This window comes from Lacerta agilis, chromosome 11, assembly GCF_009819535.1.
Source record: "Lacerta agilis isolate rLacAgi1 chromosome 11, rLacAgi1.pri, whole genome shotgun sequence".
Taxonomy (NCBI): domain Eukaryota; kingdom Metazoa; phylum Chordata; class Lepidosauria; order Squamata; family Lacertidae; genus Lacerta; species Lacerta agilis.
The window spans coordinates 27,782,267-27,804,547 of NC_046322.1; the positions used below are offsets into that span (position 1 = coordinate 27,782,267).

Here is a 22,281-nt window from a genome sequence, read left to right on the forward strand (position 1 = left end):
AAGGCCAGGTGATCCTGGGTACGCCCCTGAGCAGCGCCCTCAGCCTCCGGAGGGCGGGCCGCCGGCCAGCTGGAGGGCGGTCGCTGCCAGCTGGAGAAGTGGGCAGGCGTATCCGTCCCGGAGCACCGGAGCCGCGGCAGCCGTGTAAAAGAGCCGCATGCGGCTCCGGAGCCGCAGGTTGCTGACCCCCGATTTAGAAGATAAAAACTTTAGGCTATGTAAACCTTACTGGCATAAAATGCATCTAGGGTCATTCTTTTTCTCAGTTCAGATTGAAGCTGGTTCAAGGGGAAATGCAGTATTTCATCAGAAATGACAGGATAGATATGGGTTGTGACTAATGTTGTGTGAACATAGCCTCCCAACAAGTGTGTGTCCAAAAGACCCCTCGGCTGGGACCTCACAACAACTGTCACCCGTTTAACCAACCTGCAGAGTTATTCTGTTTTTAACCAGCAATCCTATCTTGATATCCATCAGGTTCAGATCTTTCTCCAGCTGTTGACTAGATCGGATATTTGTGACCACCTCCTCCCTTAACCTTGTTACTTCTAGCTCTTCTTGGAAGTCTAAATCACTCTGATCCATGAGATAAGCAAATTTGCGGAGGACATTCAAAGGAGGATTTTCAGAACCAGCTGCAAGTTAAGTAAACAAATCATAATTTAAGATCAGGAACTTTAGACATTTCATTCTAAACAAAATTCCTCAAACCAGTTGCAACATCTGTGCTGGTGTTTGTTAGGCATTTATCTGCCCACTTAATTTATGGCCAAAAAATATTATCCAGCACTTACTCAGTGTCCTGTAGTCTTCCCTAGCTTTGTTTGCTTTAAGGAAGGCTTGGATTTTCACAATTTCTTCATTCTGAAAGAGACACAGATTATGCATTTATGGACATAATCACACAGGAAACAGGCTGTAATAATTATCTACCTGTATAAAATGCAAACTCAAGCATGCTTTTTATCTCTTTTCTTCTGCCACCGAAGCCATGCCATCCCATGGTAGGGGGCAAATGTCTGATCTATTATAAATTTGTTTTTTTCCAAACTGAAGGCAGCAGGACCCAGAGGATCTACCCAGTACAGAATAGGAGGGAAGGTGGGGACCCTTACATGATCTTTGAAATATTGCATCCGTTTCTTGTATGTTCTTCTTGCTAACCACATTTTGACCCACGATTGAATCTGAAAGTCAGAGAAGAATGAACCAATAGGTAAAATATTTATTTAGTTTTTATTTATTCAATTCATATTCCAACCTTCCTCCTGAAGGGGCACAGGGCAGCAAACACAGCAATAATAAAACTGATTTTAAGAAAAACATTAAAAAAGCAGTAACCATTAAAAACATTTTTTAAAAATCAATTGCAGGTACAATAAAACAATGAACAACTTTTTTTTAAAATTCTGTTTTTGAAAACTTCTAAGTTTAAAAGCAATTTATTCACAAACTACACAATGGCATGTCTGGTCTTTTGTATAATGCATACAGATTGGAGCACATATACATATCACATCTGAAGCTAAAAACTAAACATAACACTTATCCACTGAAAGCTTATGCACATTCCTAAATATCTCTACAACAAGAAGCAATCAGATAACTGCTATTACCTAGCTCTCAAGAACTAGGTCTGCACACACCATAAATCATGGTTTTTTCTGTTACATCTAACCTTTGCCATTTCACCAAGCTACTCAAGGTTCACGTGCTTAATTAAGGTGCATGATTAAGGTGCTGAGCACCAGCTTTCAGAAACAGACATAGTTTGCATATAACACTAAGCTAAAATATGGCTTAGTGAGAATGAGCAAATGTGTACGAACATTATACTGATAATGCAGCTCCCCTGGTTCTGCCTGGGGCTAAGATGTGGTTTGACTTAGCATTCTGTCAAAACCTGGGTTTGTGATTTGTCTCCCCCAGACAAATCATAAGTGATCAACCAAAAGCAAACCTTGGCAACTCCTGATTGTTTATCCGGAGCAAGACAAACCACAAACCTTATTCTGAATGTAATGTAAAGTCTAACTAGAGTTTTGTGCTGTGTAACAGAACTGGGGAAGGAGTGCTCCGGTCTCAAAATTTGCTCTAGGAATCCACATTTATTTGTTCATTCTAAGCCATGGTTTAGCTTATCATTATGTGGGAATCAGGTCAATGACCAAACACCATAAAATAGCTACTGGTCCACAATAGCAGCCCCTTTCAGAGAATAATCATTGTGCCTAAACCAGGAAGATAATAACAATCAAGACACATAGTATATGAAGTTAGCATTGGTGGTCTCCAAATAGAGGAATACATTAAAAAAAAAATTTTTTTTAATTAGTTTTCCAATTTTACCCAATAATAACCCAATTATAACAATATCAGTTAATATAGGAATACTTACCTTGATAACAGAAGCAACATTTCTTTGCAACATTTGAAGTCTTTCAGAGTAGGTTTTCCTTTGCTTATAACCTTTCCAGGATGCCTATTTATTTGGATTAAAAACAACAGCAAAGGAACAAATTATTAGGACTAAGAACAATTCTAGATATCATTTTATCTTGAAAACCCTTTGGAGCATTTTCTAGAAGAAAAGAACGATGACATTTTAAAAGAAACACCACCATTATTTTTTTAGCCCATTCCTCTTTGATTAGTCAACTAACTTCTCAATACACATCTCAGCCCTCATTTAAGGCTTCCTATTCTGTGGCTCATGCTCAAATTCAGAATAGACAGAAACTATTCCACTGTAACTTCAAGGTTTTGAAATGAAAACAAAGAGGAGATGAGTGGAAATTGCCTTTTTCAACAAACAGTGATTTGTTTATACAAACCGTGGCTATGACATAACTACCATATTTTTCGCTCCATAAGATGCACTTTTTTCCTCCTAAAAAGTATGGGGAAATGTCTGTGCGTCTTATGGAGCGAATGCATGGTCCCTGGAGCCAAATTGCCTAGGGGCCAAAAGCAGGTCGTGCTCTTTTTTTTTACAAGGAGAGAAGGGGGTGTTGAAAGGAAGCCGCTGAACAGCTGTTCAGCAAGTGATCGGGGAGAGAGATAAGGCTCCCTTTCCAGCCCCAGCCCCTTGCCCCCTATGGAGCGAAAAATATGGTAATTTTACTTGTGGTTCTCAATCCCATCATTCGAAAGTGGTCTATTGAAAATGTTTGCAAAAGACAGCACTATATATCATCTGTACAGTAATAACCATTTTTAATCTGTTGCACAAGACGCAGGATAAAAAATGTCAGGTTGGAACACAGAGGTCTATCTGGGTCCAGGCAGATGACTGTTAGGCTGACTGGGATAGGGGCACTACAACCAGCAGCTAGCCAGCCAGCCACAAACAGAGAACTATATTATCATCCTAGGCTATACTAGTGCAACATTTGTCTAATCTCACTATTGGGTTGTTCAGTTAACAGCCAGAAGCAGCCATGGAGCTTTACTGGATGATCATACCTGTAACTTTATCACTGATGGCTCCTGGTTTTGGAGATACGCTTTTCTTTCCTTATATTTTTTCCTGACAAGGAATCCCCTTGCTTTAGCTTGTAGCTGAATGATCAAGTCCTCATTTGCAAACCACAGCTGTTCTCTGTTGTAATCAGATGTAATTTGGGCAACAATATTCTAAGGAAAGAAAAAAAACGATGCTAGATATCAGGTATAACTTAAGTAGCCAAGCAAAAGCCAAACAGTTTGTGCAGCTAATTGCATTCCAATTTCCATTTGAGCCCATTGACCACCCTTACATTGTTTTCCTCCCATTTAGATTTAATATTTGTTCTATAATTCTATAATTCAAGTTGCTACACTGTGAACTGGTACAAGGGCTTCATAAAAACTGTATCCGTCAAGTGAATTCCACAAGGGTTATTATACTAGGATGTTCTTATTTTTAAAATGCTGCCAGATTGATTAGCAATTCACTGTGCAACTCCCTGCATCACCAGTGTGCAAAATGTCTCTTTCACAATTTTCTTCTTTGTAGTTCAGAACATTTGGCCGGGGTAACATTGAAAAAAAAAGCCTAGCAGAGACCAGACTTACAGTCTATGGTTCTCAGGGCAATCTTTGCTTAGTTCAGAAGATATTAATCCTTTCAGGGCATACTGAAACATACCATAATAATATATTTTGCAGAAAAAAGCCCATATGTGACGTCAGGTGTGTGGTAGATAAAGTCATGGCTAGGGCAAAAAAAGGGGTCAATTGGTTGATGGCGCCTTTAAAAAGCTTTTGCAAGGTGCTTTGAAGCCCTGTCTAACAGCTGATTGTTGGGGCTGTAAAGTGCAATGCAGAATTTTCTGCAAGCAGCAGGGATCAACTGTTTGTTGGTGCTGAAAGAGAGTCTTCCATAGCTGAAGCCCAGACAATCTGCTGGCATCAGCATTCGACTGAAATCAACTATGCTTCCGGAACTTCCTAATGCAGCTAAGGGCTGCTGCAAGAAGTGGCTCATATTTGAGCACTTTAAGAACCAACAGCTTTCTAAGGAAAGAGAAAAGTGCTCATTTTCAAACACAGCATCTTTTATATCTTTTCTTTCAAAAGGAAGCAGTTTTCATTCGAAGCACCAGAGGAAGCACTAAGAATACAAATTGCTTCCTCTGCAGAAAAAAGAATGCTTCATTTTTAGATGCATCTTTCCCTCTCCAGAGACTTCAAAGAAGCTTTCTGTAACCAATCAGCTGTTATCAGATGACTCTGACAGGTGTCAACCACCTGACATCATTATGACATCATGCAATTTAAAGGTGGGTGGTCCTGCCCACCTGTCAAATTTGGGCTGCTGGGGGCAGGGGGAAGAAGAGATAAGCCCTAAAAGATGAGCCTTGGAAATATTTGATGCGTTGGTTTTGTGATCTGAACCATGACAAAATGAATTTATAGTGCATCTTTGAACTCCCCATCTGTAACAGGTTTTAAAATAAATGTTTCAGAAAATTAAATGTGGAATGCTAAATATACAGAAGACATTACTACCTTGAAAAATATTTGCAACTCTTAACATGCATAATTAAGGCTAAATATAAAGAAACAGATATTCCAGAGTGGTTCAGGTCTGAGAAATAGCACTGCAACCTTTCCATTTAAAATGAAAGGCTATCTTCTTTGACACTGAGTTTCACGCCTTGCTCCACTGACATCTTAACTATATTCTTGATACCCAGCAGCATCTTCCTCATAATTCTTTATCATTTTATGTGCACGTTGCCTATTGATAGTTAAAGCCATGCTCAAAGCAGCTTCATTTTACACTCTCCTCAAAAATTATCCAAAACCAACACAGAAACAAATCACAGCAATTATTTTGTTCTACCTGAATCTCTTCACCAGTCAGCCAAGATGTTTTGGGCACAATTCCTTCAGGTGGTACACAAGTTCCCTTTCCAGTTTCCACATTATAGTAATACTCATAGCTGCCTTGCATTAAGAATTTGATCCATGGGCCTTCATCAGGATCTGAAAGAATTTAAAGACAATAATTTTATTGTTTCGACATTGCCAAAATAACATAAATGTGCTTCCACCCTCCCATTTCTAATCCTTCAGCACCAATACAAATGCAGACTTGTGGTTGCAAGGAGAAAAAGGACATGGTGCTGTGACAAGGATTCAACCTTCATGTAACCTTCACTCTATCTACACTTGGGGCTTTTAGAACACCACAACCTCACTTCAATTACATATAAACATTTGAATGATCTAGAGCAGTGGTTCCTAGTCTGCGGACCCCAGGGGGTCCACTGCACCATTCACATAACCAAAACTACCACAGAGATACCAAAATTTTCAAAAGTTGGGGGTCCATGGTTTTGCTTTTGAAAAACAGGGGGCCTGCAGTACTTAGCTAATTGGGAATCACTGGTCTAGGGAAACGAACTCCCTCAGAAGGTGGTGGACTCTCCTTCATTTGAAGTTTTTAAGCAGAGTTTGGATGGTCATCTGTCATGGATGCTTTAGTTGAGATTGCTGCATTGCAGGGGGTTTGACTAGATGACTAGTTCCTTCCCTGGCACCTCCTCCCTAGACCTTAATTAGGTCAGCTTACTCTACAACGTTTAGGGTTAAAGTGCACATGAACAAACACAACGTGAAGGCTGCTTAAAACCATCCCTACTGCAGCCTCCACAATGCAAGCTCTGCAACCACATTGATTGGCCAAGTAGAAGAGACTTCTGCCTCTGCAGCTACCATAAATCTACACTGCATTCACAAAGGCTCCAAAGCCACTTAGGGCATTGAACCCAACATGACTCATGCCCCAAATACCCGAAAGACCACCTCTTTCCCTACAGACCCTCTCAGGTGCTAAGATCTGGCCTGGGTGTTGGTGGCCTGGGAAAAGTCATTCTTTATGGTAAACACCCTAAGTTGTGAAACTCCCTCTACACAGAGATACATCTGGCAACTTCATTATACAATTTTTGGTGAATGCCAAAGATTCACCTCTTTAGCCTGGCCTTTGGTAATGGAGATGTATTTCTTCAGAACCAACCCTACTTTTTGTTATGACATTTTTAAAATTGTAAGTTTTTGAACTGTTTTAAACTGCATTTTAAAGTGTTGTAACCTGCCCTGGGACTTTAGCGTGAAATGCAGGTAACAAATTAAGATACTACAAAGTAAGATACTACTACTACTACTACTACTACTAAAAAGAAGAAGAAGAAGAAGAGTTTGGATTTGATATCCCGCTTTTCACTACCCGAAGGAGTCTCAAAGCGGCTAACATTCTCCTTTCCCTTCCTCCCCCACAACAAACACTCTGTGAGGTGAGTGGGGCTGAGAGACTTCAGAGAAGTGTGACTAGCCCAAGGTCACCCAGCAGCTGCATGTGGAGGAGTGGAGATACGAACCCGGTTCCCCAGATTACGAGTATACCACTCTTAACCACTACACCACACTGTCCACCAGCAACATGTTGATTCAATTAATAGGACTCTCAGTAGCTTCCCACCCAGATTACTGAACAGACCAATACCAGCTCAGCTTCAGCAATGCTGCAACGACGAGTGTTTGAGACTATCCATTCACTAGACTTAACAGAGGCAACTGAGGCACTTCAAGAGTTCTGAAGTTTTGATTCATAATCTAAGTCTGCTTTAAACAGAGAACTGTCCAGAATCTTGCCAGGTGCACCATTAGAAGAGGTAGCTAGCAGAACCATATTTACCTACAAAATTTTTTATTTGTGGCTGGGGGGGGGGGGGAGGAATAATAACACTGCAATATGTATGATTCTTTTTTTTTAATTAGCTTTAATCATTCAGTACCGGAAGGGAATAGGCATGAAGTAGCCAACACTATGTGATTTGAATAATGAGGAAATAAGAGGCATGTCTCTCTACCCCGGTGCAAAACAAAATGAAACTTTTGTCTCACAGCTGCTGCTTACATCTTTATTGGATGTCACACCTCACGCACACTTTGAGAGAAACAGATTGAAAGTAAAGGCTGGTAGAAAACAGAAGTTAATTAGTGGCAGGAGCCTTGTACCAGATGTTCGTCATAGGAAGCAAACTAGTTAGTCATTGAGAGAAACAGGATGCTGTAGTGAGTGAGTCATTGGTTTGACCCAAAAAATATAGTTCCTATGTTTTTAAAAAATCAGATCTATGCCTCTGTTCTGGAGGGTCATCATGTTTTTTATAGTCTTCATATGGTGCACATGCACAAAGCCACAGTCATAAGCAATGCTATTCTGTTGAATCTGGGCAGGAACACAGTTATAGAACTACAAAATGCAGGAATTCTGGAATGCCAAGCCTTCTCCAGAGGCAGCTTGTCAGAAGAAACTCAGCAGCAACTTCTGAGGCAGCAGGAAGTTCTGTGGAGGACTGCTCTAGTTTGCAACAGAGATCAGAATTGTGAAAGCACAACTGCTTCAAGCTCAGCTCCTTCTGTGTTTAATTAGCAATTGACATTCCCCCAACTAAAACATCCAAGAAGACCTTTGCCAGAGTATTTCAAGTACTGCTTATCAAACTAAAATCATTTCTTTCAAGGGCAAGCAAGAACAAGACATATCTAAAATGGTTTTTACCGGCATATGTTAAGACTAGCAATGCTTTTAACAATAGGAGTAGACAAGCAGCCTGTGAAACATGCAAAACATTTGTAAAAACTTCATATTTAACTAGGTCCAATTTGTTGTGCTGGATGTGACAGGTTAGGGTATTACCTTTGGTTTTTAGATTCTTGGCTTCCAACAGACTGTTGTAGTAGGTTTCAGCACACTCTGGGACAGCTCTTAAATTGAAGTTAGGAGGCTGCAGGATGGTGACTATCTGTGCAGAATCACCTTTTTCTAAACACTGGTTTATCATTGTTGTCCCAGTGGCCACTAAAGGACAGAATAAAAGGTTATCAATTATGCATTTCCAGCAATCCACACATTATGGGCCTTAAGCAAGTTTGTGGCGCAAGGTGAAACCACCATTTTCTAGTCCAGTTCATGGTAACTGGCAAAGGGAACTCATGGACTGGGGATTCATCTCATGCACAGGACATTTGCTTTATATCAGATTATTGTGGGGAAAATAATCCGAATAATCCAAAAACAGTATGAATATGGGAGATATTGATGACTCTGACTTTATTAAACATTTGCATGGCCATTCAAGGGTTAATTAAAGATTGCTGAAATTTAATGCAATACGAATGCTTACAGAGGAAGTTGCATGTAACAATGAAATGTCCTTTCATTGTATCCATGTAGTTTTGCAATTGGTTATACTAGTTATGTATTGCTTAATTTTTGAGAGAGTAATTAGGAATGATTTTTGTTAAGTGGGAGATGGGCTTGGGTATTACACTGCCACCGGGGGAGGAAAGCCTTCAAGAAACTAAGCAGAGTTAAACTACCATGTTCCAAGAAGTGGCTTATTTGAACTCCATCAGTGTATAGATATAGAAACAGATATAGATATCAGTGGTAAACTTGCTTTGGGTTCAGGGGCTTCACGGAGTTTGGAGACTTATTCCCCAGAAGCTGTGCTTGGTGTCAGGTCTAAGCCTTGGAATATGTTACAAATAACTACCGGTAAGTATCTGAACACATCCAGAGTGCTTTCCCCCATAACCAGCCTGGAATGTGATCAGAGCAGGGACACAACATCATACAAGCCTTAAGATATATATTTAATATTCTTATAAATGAGTAACACTTCTGAAAGTATCATATGTATGTTTTTTTTATTCTTTTAACCCCCCAATTGCCCCTCCTCTTCCATACTGCCTTTAACAGTTCCTAATTTAGAGGGCAAACATATAATACCCACTTTCAGGCTGAAATGGTACAGTCGCTAGAAGGATGATACCACACACTTCAAATCTGGTAAATCAGCAACAATATCCAAAATTCAACAGCTTGTCATTTTTAGTGTTTACTAAATCTTTGGTCTTTTGGGGGGGAGGGGGAGTTTCATCCTTGGACAATCAGCAAACAATTCAAGCAAAAGCAAACTTAAGTTAAATGATGTCGTTTTCTTTACATAAAATAGTTGAGAGTCAAGGTAAATAGACTTGGGTCCATATAGATTGAATATTTCAGAATGTGACTTGCTAGGTGTGTATTTGCCTTGGGGAGGGGGACAAAGTTCCAGGTAAACTGGTGTCAATACTTGGTTTCAAAGTTCATGTCTACCTTTTCAGGAAGGGAACAGCAAGTACTTTTGACAACAAATGTAGTGTTCAACATACTGAAATACTAAGCTTTAACAACCTCTACCATCCACAAGTCAAAATGGTTTTATTCGAGTTGATTATTCCATACCAACAGCAGCTTGGCTCCATTATCTTTTTTTTTTAAGTGCCAAAATCAATAATGGCACTTTTAACTTGTCAAGTACTTTATAAGCTTTACTGCGTTCACCTTCACAACAATCACATGTGATTTAACAGATGGGAAATTGTGGGTCTAAGAGTAAAGTTATGACAGAGGTAGAAAAAAATAGGAAACTACCTTATAATGAATCAGACCATTGATCCATCTGTCCCATTGTTGTTTACAGTGACTGGCAGCAGCAATTTAGGATTTCAGACTGGGGTCTCTCCTAGACTACTTGGAAATGCCAAGGATTGAACCTGGGAGCTTCTGCATGCAAAGCAGATACTCTACCACTGAACAAAGGCCTATCCATAGATGAGATATATGATTCTGTGGGATTTATAATTCTGTATTACCAAGGTAGGAAATGAGTCAATATCTTGGTCAGTTGTGACATTTTTTGGTAAGCTTGCATCTCCTGCTATCAGTTGCATTCCTATACTAATTAAGTTCTATCCTTGAAAGCCATTGCACACAATCATGCAAGTATTAAATTAGTTGTGTGAAATAGAATTTAAATGGCCTTGTTGAAATAGAGAGTGAGCCTTTTACTGCTATTGCAAAATAACGATCAACAGTTCATAGAATGGATTCAGGTGGGTGCTTACATTTTGATGCATCTTCTAAGTTCGTGTTGGCATCATCAATTCCTTTCTGTATCTCATCCAGCCAAAGGACTGAAGAATCATCATGAAATTCCTGGAGAAGGGAGAAAAGGGCACTAAAAATAGTTTCTTGGATCTTAATATGTCCAATGAAAAACCATGTTTACTAAACCTTTACAAAATATTGCGACAAGGTATGGGTTTGATAGTTCTGAAAGCTATGATGCCAGATGGGATGAAATGCAAGGATAACCAAAGTTTTGTTTTGTTTTCCTGGGCGTACACACACTTAATATATCTTATTTTCAACATCATTATCCCATTTACTCTGCTGAGATAGCAGCGCAGTATGTGTGCTCTTTGCTTGTGATGCATTGTAGTCAGGATAATATCAGGTGGTACAGGAGAGTTTGCAGTGTTAAATACTTGGTTCTTGAAACTGGGAATGGAAGATCAGCTTCACATTTTCTAATTCTATTGCTAGACTGGAAACTTCACAAACTCTGGGTTGTTTGGTATGTTAATAATGTTCATTAACAGAGATGTGGGTTTAAAGTTTATTCCCAGAGAAAAACATTGAATGTATTAGACTTGCACAGGAAGATGACTCAGTGCCCATGAAAGAAAGCTGGCTTGCAATCTCAAGATCTTTGCAATATGAAGGATGTGTGCGTGCAGACAAGTAAAAAGCCACATCATCCAACTATACCACTATGAACTTTATAACACACACACACACACACACACACACAAATTCAGCTTAGGGTTTAAAATACAATTAGATTCCTATTGCATTTGGAAAATGAGGTTAACACAGTTTTTTAAAGCTAGATAACTTCTTGCATTTACATAAAACAAAGCTCATTTCACCAAAATTTGGCTTCAGGAATTTGGTAAAAACTCACCACTGACATACAGGTCTGTCACCATCAAGTCTACTTGGGTCTTCAGAGGCTTATGTACAACTGAACTGGTAGTACTCATGGTGATTTAAATTATTATTATGATGCCTTAATTTGATATGTAAACCAGGCCATAGTTTATCAATAAACCAAATTATTTGTTTCAGCTAAAGTCTTGAATCTGTGGTCTTTTATCACTGGTTATGCTTTATTCCCAGGCCTACTGGGTTGCTAAAATGCAAATTCAAGCCCAGATTAGTCCAGCAAGTTAACACCAAGTTTCCCTCCTCTTAAATAATTGTTTTGGAAGTCCTAGAGATCGAACACCCCATTCTTCTCTCTACTTATGGTAGTTCAAGAGTTAACTTCACTCATGTTAAATGAAACTAATCTCTGTGTCAGCTCAAAGCTTAAGCAGCTTTGCCTGTTTCCACATTCTGGTGTGTCACGCCCTTCTCCAAAGAACAAAACAGCAAGTTCCCTCAAAATTGCTAGTACATACAGGATGAGTTCAGTTCACAGATCTGACGCTCTAAGCATTTCTTCACTATCAGAAGGATTAAGCAGCAACGGACAAGCTAAAATGCATATTTTTAAAAACTGAGTTTTGATCACTGCTACAATGACAACTATACTCTTATTAATAAGTGGACTGCTATTCATATCCTCCTGCCTATCCCAGAAAGGTAGGAAGTTCACATTTGTGTTGTGTCTTCGTTCTTTTGATAGAAATTGACCAAGTCAAAGTCATATCTGTATCTATCTTTAAATGGAGTACTAAAATCTCAAATGAGGCAGATTTCTATTTCAGTGACAGTATCTTCATGTGTAAAAAGAAGTACTTAATGCTCAAGAATCCTGATGGGAGAAAATAATATATTTAATGCTTAATTTTCATTAGCAGTACTTGGCTGTAATGTGTCACTGCCTTTGGTAATGTTCCCTATTAAACATAGGCAATAGCAATCCATTGTGGAATCTTAACTTTTCATTATATGTGCTTTGGTTATTTGGTTATATTAATACATTTTCAAATATACAAACAAACCCCTACCCCTTTTGAGGACTTTATAGAATAGCAATCTAATAGCATTCCTAAAACACACTGCTAATAAAAATAACATCTTTCCAAAGTTGTCTGTGTATTAACGTAACTTCTATAGACAATGAAGTTCTGTATATATACAGTGAAAAACAAGTTTAGCATAATATAACAGGGATTAAGAACAAACAAAATACTTGATTACTACTTTATTTTGTCTGTTTCAAGTCTCTTCTCAGTCCTGCCTTCATATCTGAATAATTTCTCTATTGACAGGATGATAAATGAAGGCTGCTTGCACAGTAAATGTTTTATTGGGAACTAGAATCATTTTTTTACTCAGTTATGAGAATCCAGAAAACAGCCCTGCAGTATTTCCTGTGTTGTCTAAGTCTTTAAAGACCTGCTTTATTGTAATTTCCCCAACTTTAAACATACACTGCAGTGTTGGGCTTTTCCAGCCTTGACAGGCAAAGTTCTTCTGAGGCACCTGGTGGGAGCAGCTGTCTGTGAGGGTATGGGTGATGACCCAACTTTCTGCACTGCTTACCCTTCATTTCCTGCTTGTACAGCCCTTACATGTTTCCTATTCACCTAATACAAAGAAAGATGTGACGCGGTTTCACAGTTACTGCAGGAAAGAGAGTGAAACTTGCCTGGCCTCACATTAATTGGCACTCAAGCAGTTTAAGCTTGCAATCCCAAATATTATTTACAAGGGGGAATAACGTATGTTTCTGAGCACAATTCAAAGTGTTGGTGCTGACCTTTAAAGCCCTAAACGGCCTCGGTCCTGTATACCTGAAGGAGCGTCTCCACCCCCATCATTCAGCCCGGACACTGAGATCCAGCGCCGAGGGCCTTCTGTCGGTTCCCTCACTGCGAGAAGCAAAACTACAGGGAACCAGGCAGAGGGCCTTCTCGGTAGTGGCGCCCGCCCTGTGGAACGCCCTCCCATCACAGGTCAAGGAAATAAACAACTACCTGACATTCAGAAAAAACCTGAAGGCAGCCCTTTTTAGGGAAGTTTTTAATGTTTGATATTTTTGTATTTGATTTCTGTTGGAAGCCGCCCAGAGTGGCTGGGGAAATCCAGCCAGATGGGTGGGGTACAAATAATAAATATTATTATTATTATTATTACCTCTGGAATAGTAATTTAACTGTTGGATACAGAGTTAAAATAACAAGCAGACCATGAAAGCTAATTTTGTAGGTGAAGTGTTTTTGTGTGTGTGATACCAATCCTTAGATGGCAAAGAAAGAGTTTTTTTGCTTCCAAAGCTGATTTCTGAGAGCCCTTTTCTTCCCCTAAAATTAGCAACATACTTGTATCATGTATTGCATTTATATACCACTTTTTTTCTCCAGGGAACTTAAGATGATGCAAATGGTTCCCCCCTCTCTTCGTTTAATCCCCACAACAACCCTGTGAGGTAGGTTAGGGCTGAGAGGCAATGACTGGCCCAAGGACATGCTTGTTGGCTGACTGGCAATTTGAGCCCTGGAATCCAGGTCCTAGTCCAACACCCATGGTATATATCATATTCAGGGAAACACTGTTCATTTCCTCCCCACCCCCACCCCACCCCGGTCTTTGAGTATAAATTACTGCAACTATCCATTTTTCTTTTTAACTTTTAGACAGAAAATGTAACAACAGTAGCCTGGAATGTCAAGGTAACAAACTGCACCCCATCAGGACTTTCCACGGCGCTCCACAAGATGCTTATGAAAAAATACCTCATTCTGCCATAGAAGGCGCAACAAGGTCCAATCACAACCAAGAAAACAACTGTTCTGCGAAGAGGTCCCACGTTTCAGTACTGAAAGTACGCAATACCACGTTGGAGTACCTTACCAGCCCTCTGAGTGTAAAGCTGATTCCAGCTCTATACATAACTGTTGTTTTAATAGGAGTGCCAGCAAATGCCTTTGTACTATGGACACTGTTTTTCAGAATCAGGTCAGCCCGGATTGCTATATTCTACACAAACTTAGCCATTTCAGATTTTCTCTTCTGTATCATGCTGCCGTTCAAAATTTCGTATCACCTCAGAGGCAACAACTGGATATTTGGAGAACCAATGTGTCGAATCATGACTGCCATATTCTATGGCAATATGTATTGTTCCACGCTCCTCCTCACCTGCATCAGTATCAGCCGTTATGTGGCCATCGTTTATCCATTTACTTACAGGGCTCTGCCCAAGCAGCCCTTAGCAACAGTAGCATGTGGGGCAATATGGACAGTCGTTTTCTTATACATGCTACCTCTGATCATAGCAAAGCAAAGCTATAATCTGGATCAGCTAAATATCTTTACCTGCCACGATGTCAGCAATACCTGTGAAACTCCATCATCCTTCCAATACTATTACTTCGTCTCGCTGGCAGTATTTGGATTTGTGATTCCATTCTGTATTGTTATTTTTTGTTATGTTTCAATTATCCGAACACTCAAATCTTATGATCATAAGTGGCTGTGGTACATCAAAATCAGTCTTCTCATCCTCAGCATTTTTGCTGTCTGCTACACACCCAGCAATGTCATACTGATCGTTCATCATGTGAATTACCACCGTAATTCGGCAGACAATTTGTATTTCTTTTACCTTATTGCTCTATGTCTAAGCAGTCTGAACAGTTGCCTCGATCCATTCCTTTACTTCATGATGTCCAAAACCAAAGATAACACCAGTGTTTCTCTCACCATGGTTAAAATACCCCGGGATCAAAAGACGTGACACACTTCTGCTGTGATACTTGATGAAGTTGTATATACATCATTTGTTCATAAATTTACTATTTAAGATATCTATTTTTATAATGGCAAAACTGAATAAATTCGAACTACTTACATATGTATTTTAGGGTTGCAAGGTTTAACTGGTATCGCTGAGGACAAAGTTTAACTGATGGGGATATACATTAAAGACACACATCTGTTTACTTTTTTAACCTATTTTTGGTTCTATTACATTACCATAATTGGGAATGAAAAAGATCAATAGGCTTTTCCTCTAGCAATGAGCACTAATTTAAATGTAAATTACCCGGTACTTTATAGTTCATTCACCAACTCAAAGAGACACCTATATGGTATTATGCCATCTTATTCCAATTTAGCTAATTAAACATTAATCTGCTGGTGTGCAGATTAATCAAAAAAAGTTATTCAACTTGTTGACCACCCCAATGTTTCTCTTTCTAAAACTGAAAAGACTAGCAATGGAACACAAACACATTACTTTTCCTTAATCTCAAAATATGTCTTAATTTACATGCTTAGTTGTGATGCTGCTACTCCCCTGTGGTCATTTCCTGCACTGCATTGCTAAACCTGAACCTGAACATTAAATTTATTGCCTAGAATATTATGTTTATATAAAGCAAGTCCCACTGCACTCAGTACAACTTAAATTTTGAATAAATGTTCAGTATTTATTCATTGGCATTTGATATTGGTTCTGTTAGTTTTATAAGGCTAACAACTCACAAATGCGTCTTTTTTGTAATACCAATTTTAATTTTTTTTTAAAAAGCAACTTTAAAAAGCTTGTAAACATGACAATGGATAACAGAGCTGCCCTCTTTTTCCTACATTGGAAAGGTGCTTCAGAACACTATGCAACTAGCAACACTGTTTCTTGCTCAACATTGCAGAGACAGTTTCTTTAGGAAATTCAACTTCTGGCTAAATAATAACCTACACAAACAGAACAAAACTCTGTTTAAATTAAGTCTACACATACTTAATATTCTAGGAATTGGTTAGAATATTACATGGCAACCAAAGACATTGTGTGTGTGTGTGTGTGTGTGTGTGTGTGTGTGTGTGTGTAAGAGAGTGTTATACAATTCTGAAAAAAACTATATGCAGTTATCCTGTGCTTCAGTCTTACAATGAAGGGTGAATTGTGTTAGATTAGTCTGGTTTGCTGTGAAATATGGAGATGACTTGTGCTTGTGACACAATCACTTCCAAAGGCCCTCTCCCTATGACTGACTGGTAAGCTGTGGACAATGAAGCAAGAAGGGTGGTGGCCAACATGCAAGCAGCAGGAAACTCACTGTCAGCCAGACAGAACATGAATAAGACCATGTTATTTATTAAGCCTAATCTCTTCAAGTGAGGACCATGAAGAATGAACTATTTTCCACCTTCACTGCATCTCGCAGTAGTGCCTGGCAAGTTGTTTTAAGGCCTGCCTGTCACAAGCTAGCCCACCTGGGGATGTGAGGGGAGATCTGAAAGCACAAAAAAGCATCTAAAATTCACTGTTATGGTTGCAACAATTGGAGGGCAGTCTATGAAGGTGGCCCACAGACCAAACTGATTCAGCATTGATGGATGAGTTTCAGATACTGAGGCTCAAAACTTAATTTCTCTTTTCAGCTTATTCAGGTAATGCAAAATAAGTGGATGAAGACCAACAAACTGAGGCTCAATCCATCCAAAATGGAGGTGTCATTAGTTGGTGCCTTATTTTGAACAGGGTTCCACACTGTCTGAATGAACAGGTTTACAGTTTGGTTGCTCCTTGAGCTCTCTCTGCCACTGGGCATGTGTACAATAGGAATTAGAGGAAGCTTTGGCATTTGCAAAATATGAAAGACTTTGGGGTTAAAAACTACCTGGCATTTGAGTGTTTTTGCATTCTTCAGAACATCCTGGTAATGCTGTGCATTTGCTTCTTTCACACCATGAAGTTTTGCTGTAGGGAGTAGCAGTGCTTCTACTGTTTTTGTAGGATCTCCCTGATCAATTGCTTCATTAATGTGTCCAATTGCTACAATCCCTACACAAGAACAAATGAAAAGTGTACAAAGTGTGCACAAAAAAATGCAACAACTAAGATCATACAACAGGATTTGGCTTTTAACATGATTTTCTGAAAACCCTTATGTTGAAAAAAGCAACTGGCAACTAGCTGAGCATGCTGAAGCAGCTTTCCCTATGCTACTGGGTAGCAGTATAGGAGTAGAGGTGGGTAGTCTACATTGAGGAAGGCCAGTTAGATCCCCCTGCTTCTCCATACATTCACAGAGCATTCTATTAACCATCTGACTTCTGCAACTTGGTAATGGCCTTGGTATCAGACAAGGCACACTGAGGCTGCACAGAGGCATTGGATACCACTGTAGTTCATATTGCCACTGGTCAGCATAGATGTTCAAGGCCTTTGTAAAGGCAAAGTATAGGCTGTTGTTGGTTAAGAGAAAGAGACCTATTAAATCCCACTGGAAGTGCTCCTAGTCTGGTACAATTTCTTTTTGGGTATATGAAAGTCATGCTTCTCTCTAATGTCATGCAATCTGTCTGCTCCTTGCAGACTGCAGCTATCCAAGAGGCTTGGGAGGAGGGGTGGAGATAGAAGTTTCTGATTTCAGTAGTTAATGTGAGTTACTTTGAAAGCCTTAAACTGTAAAATCTCTAACATGCAACTCGAATGAATGAATGAATGAATGAATAAATAAATGTCATTCAAGAAAGAGATGATTTATAGATAACCACTACTAAACTTCACTGGATTAAATTTGTAGACCAAACCTAGAGGGAACAACAAAACACTTACTGTCATTTTCCTCTTGAATCTGTGAATTAACCATATCAATAGCATTCTGAATATCATTCCAGCTTAAATATTCTTGTCCTTGAGATGACGCTTCTAATTTAATAGACATCAGGGTATCAGCATAACTGTAGGAAGAGAATTAAAATCTTATCACAATATGCAATTGAAATCTTATGCATTGTAGGAGTTGTTCTGGGCCTAATGCTATATATACTTTACTATAGTTAAAAGGAGACTACTGTAGCTGAATACATAGTTTTACATACCTATCTACAGGTGGAAGCATGCAGAACATGCACCTCCCCTCACACATACATGCAGCAGTTTGCAATCAGCTAGCATTCCTGTAATTTCCTACCCAGTAAGCATTCAGTAATATGAACGAATGGAAGCTTTTACCGCTGCAAATTCTCTTCTTCCAGGTTATTAAAGCCAACACATGGGTTGCTGAGATGAATCTTTGCTGCCGCTATGTCCTTGCTTTCCAAAGCCTGGTTTAGCAGCACCACTGCTGATAGCATTTCAACAGCAATAGATAGTTCATCATGAGCCAAGTATTTCTGAAAAGAATATATTCTGATCAGCAGAGAAATAAAGCAGCTAGCAACAAGTTAAAAAGGATCTATAGCTTAAATTCAGTTTTTTAAGGTTAGAAAAGTCTAATCTTAAGTAACTGTTGAAGGGAGGATTATTAACTAGCACATGACCTCATTGTAACTCAGTCACATTAAGTCATGGGAGAACTTTATTGACAACACTAAGGAAAACCAATGCTTTGTCAACCATACTCCATACACTATTGCTTTCTTTTTCTTCTTTGCTTTTGCCATTTTCTCCGTCCGTTCTTCCCCCTCTTCTACTTCCCTTTTCCTATTAAGATATTAAAGTATGCAATCAACTGATTCCGTCTTACCGCAGCATTCTGTTGCTGAAGGTTGAAGAGTTCAGTCTGATAGACATTAGCAGCAGATGGGTAAACATCACACAACTGACCCTCAGGTTTCATTAGAGCAGCAATTGTCTTACTGGGGTCACAGTTACGAATTGCAGCGTTGATACTATCAACTGCTATAAGTTCTAGGGGCAAGAGGAAAAACGACATCAGAAGTCCCCACACATCTGCTTAGTTTAATACTGTGTACCTTATATTCCTAGTGATACCAATGTCCAAGAAAGCCTGCTCAGACCAGTTTTGCAACTCAAGGGGAACTTAACTCCAGACCACGAGTAGAAATGTCAAGTTACTAAGGAGAAAAAACCTGCAAAGAAAGTGTGCTCAGAATAGTGCAAATGTTTAATTTATGCTTGGTATTTAATTTACATGCCTTGTTTGAATTACTTTTGGGGTTTTTTTTGGGGGGGTTAATTTTTAAAAAATTACAGAGACTGGTAAAAGCACAGCAGTTTGAGTGAATGGGCAGATATGATTACAAAGCAAGTGGAGAAGTGCCAACACTGAACCCAGACATATTTCTTTCCACCTTTCTTTCAAATGAAAGAAAATAAAATCTTATTATGATTTTGCCAGGTATTAAGTCCAGACTAGAAATCCCTGATACTACAAAACTGTTCAGATGCACCTATGTACACGTGCCTGTTGTTGAAAGAAAATGGAAAGCATTTTCTCATCTAGAGGCTGAGGTTCTACTTGTGTACAGGCTTTCCCATGCACACAAGGATGGGCTGGAACAGGGCTCCTGCCCTTAAGTCTAATGGACAGCAGTAAGTCTAATACTGCAATGAAGTACATGACATATGCACGTCTTTTCAGTGGTGTGTTCCCAACTCTTAAATATCTTCCCAAGAAGGTACAATTGATGTCAACAGGACATGGTTTTCGGGAGCAGACAGCATTTTTATTTTCTCAGACATTATTAAAGGGTTGTGTAAAAGGTTTTGAATTATTTTGGGGGGTGGGAGAACCCATCTTATCAAGACGTTCATGCTGTTGGCAAGATATCTGGGTTCGCTGTTAACTTCGCCAAATCTGAGCTGTTGTGTATGTATACCTTGCCAAACTTGCAGCTGAACTGGCACAAAATGACTGGCCTGGAACTCTGTAATGCCTATTGTAAATACCTGGAAGTGAATATACCCAAGAATCTATCTTGGGTATATAATAATAATAATTGAACTTTACTACCTTGATAAAAGATTTAACAACTAAGCTCAAGAATTGGTCAAAACTAACATTCTTATAGTTGTACCAAGAACAAACTTAGTTGGTCTCTACTGGAATGAATTTTTTATTTTATTTTGTTTATTCTTATAGTTGGGCAGAGTTTCTGTAACAAGTATGGTGATATTACTGCGCCTTCTTTACTTATTCAGAATTTTACTTATTCAAAGCATACCCATCTCTTTCATGTTAATAATCTTCTAAATTGTATTCATGCAAACAAGAGGCATTGGCTACCTGAAGAAAGAAGGGGGTATAGTGATAACTAACCTAAAATGGTATAAAGACTCTGCTCACTTACACAATATCTTTTTGATTTTACAAGGCTCAGAAAAGGTCCCATAGATAACAATGGAGGATGATAGAGGTCAAGACTTTATGAGTTCACTCCCTTATCAAAATGGACAACAAGGCACTAGAAGACATCATGTGCCCAGTTAGATTATATAGAATTATAGCCTGTATTCAATTAATAGAATAATTACCTTTTGAATAAACACTTTATGAAGAATGCAAGTACTCCACATAGTGAAGCAATACACTTTTTAAAATTGCCCAAGTTGGAAGAAACCCCAAACAGAGATCCCTATACATATCCCAAATGAAATAAAAAAAATGCACTGCCCCATTTTCTGTGAATGCATAGCAAGCAAAGGACGATTAGTCTGTTGGATTAAAATGAAATGATACAGAGCAAAAAGAAGACTTAAGCGACAGAAAGCATGAGATGAAAGTGAATTTCAAGCTTAATACTCCCAAAGATGAAGAATTCTAAAACTTCAGGAATACAAGAAAAGCAACAGATAGAAATACACCTGCAAATTTAGAACCCCCTTAACTTAAGAGCAAATTGTGAGTGTGTGAGGTTTTAAAATTCTTGTTTGTGCATACAAAATATGTGAGCAAATTCCATTCAGAAGACCAGACGGTGTACTTAATACATTGACTGAATAACTGTGACAAGAGTAGGAATGCCATCTTAGAAGAGAATATTAATGACTCAGTAATGCTGACACCTCCAAAAAAAAGTGACAAAATAAACCTTTAAGAAACCACGATTCTAGTAATTGCCGTAGTTGTCCAGCCTTAAGGTTAACCACGTGATGAAGATACAAGAGAAAATTAAGAACAATTTACTCACTAAATTTACGAAAGTCTGCTTCCTCATTGGCAACACTAACTTCGTTCTGTATCTCACTTTTGTCGAACATAATTGGAACCCCCGCTATCTAACATATATGGGGAAAAAAGATTTTCATTACATATTTCTAAATCAAAAGAAAAATGAGTAATCTGTACTATGACTCATTTTGAACTGCTGTGTGTAGTTTTCTATGGAATGGGAAGTTTTATCTCCTCCAAGTGCTTTCATTAAGCAACAGTTCACAAGTATTTCTTCGAAAAGTCAGCTCTGTGGGCTTCCAAAGACTTGTTGTTTTTTCAAATTAGGATTGGATATTTTTTTCTGTTATAGCTGAAAAAGTATGTGGTGCGTTGCCACTGTGTGTTTCTGTGAGTGTGTGTGTATTTGCAAGCTTCTCTCTGCTATTCATAAGAGAGCCACAGGTAATGTTGAAATCTTATTTTAAAATTAAAGAGGTTAAGGCAAACTTAGGTGTCACACTTAGGTGTTACATTCAGTTACCTGCATCCTCTGCTCTTTAGTGTCAATTAACTGTGCTAGATACCATGAGGAATTTTGCGGCAGAACTTCAAGCAGGCTCAGTGCAGAGTTCGTCAAGCCTGCCATCAGTGCCCCTTCATCTTGCCTGTCAATAGCCTTGTTCACTTGGGTTAAAGCCACGTGAACTGAAAGGAAAACAATGCTTACAGACAGCAGAATATTTTGAACGAGTTTCATTCTCAAAGCCCTCTCTCACACCATTTTCCAATGAAACACACATCAAAGTGTGCCAGACACATTAGAACTAAAACTTTCTTAATTCTAAGGACCCGGGGCTAAAATGCAGCATGTAAGAGGGGGTCAAAATTTACAGTATTTTGCAGCTAGCAGAAGAGAGAGAAAAGCAGATAAAAGTAGCTATGCATCAATTATCAAGCCTGCTGTTATTAAGAATGCAAAGGCCAAGGAAGAGTATCCTCACTCAAGTTTGTAATAAAATAGCAAGC

At 38.9% G+C, this 22,281-nt stretch overlaps 2 protein-coding genes across 3 annotated transcripts in view; one reads left to right on the top strand and one right to left on the bottom strand.

Moving 5' to 3' along the window:
• The window catches only part of IQGAP2 (IQ motif containing GTPase activating protein 2), a 124,160-nt gene that overhangs the window by 22,624 nt on the left and 79,255 nt on the right, over positions 1-22,281 (bottom strand). The window contains exons 10-23 of one of the 2 annotated variants that reach the window (XM_033164361.1): positions 21,797-21,960; positions 21,293-21,380; positions 18,886-19,049; positions 18,372-18,532; positions 17,973-18,097; positions 17,032-17,195; positions 10,453-10,543; positions 8,198-8,359; positions 5,333-5,475; positions 3,469-3,639; positions 2,402-2,485; positions 1,119-1,190; positions 798-867; positions 430-638 (exon numbers count right to left, since the gene is read on the bottom strand). In XM_033164361.1, coding sequence (XP_033020252.1) covers positions 430-638; positions 798-867; positions 1,119-1,190; positions 2,402-2,485; positions 3,469-3,639; positions 5,333-5,475; positions 8,198-8,359; positions 10,453-10,543; positions 17,032-17,195; positions 17,973-18,097; positions 18,372-18,532; positions 18,886-19,049; positions 21,293-21,380; positions 21,797-21,960 — 1,868 coding nt within the window. The remainder of the gene's footprint in view (positions 1-429; positions 639-797; positions 868-1,118; positions 1,191-2,401; positions 2,486-3,468; positions 3,640-5,332; positions 5,476-8,197; positions 8,360-10,452; positions 10,544-17,031; positions 17,196-17,972; positions 18,098-18,371; positions 18,533-18,885; positions 19,050-21,292; positions 21,381-21,796; positions 21,961-22,281) is intronic. The other variant, XM_033164362.1, reaches the window with a different exon arrangement.
• F2RL2 (coagulation factor II thrombin receptor like 2) lies at positions 10,704-15,395 on the top strand. Its single transcript, XM_033164363.1, has 2 exons — positions 10,704-12,037; positions 14,038-15,395. Exons 1-2 carry the CDS (start codon positions 11,974-11,976, stop codon positions 15,138-15,140), a joined length of 1,167 nt encoding a protein of 388 aa, XP_033020254.1. The 5' UTR covers positions 10,704-11,973; the 3' UTR covers positions 15,141-15,395.

Excerpts from the sequence above, each read along its gene's own strand:
- F2RL2 (XM_033164363.1), top strand. The coding sequence starts at position 11,974 with ATGACAACTATACTCTTATTAATAAGTGGACTGCTATTCATATCCTCC. Across the intron at positions 12,038-14,037 it reads CTCCTGCCTATCCCAGAAAG|ACAGAAAATGTAACAACAGT; the intron begins GTAGGAAGTTCA and ends TTTAACTTTTAG.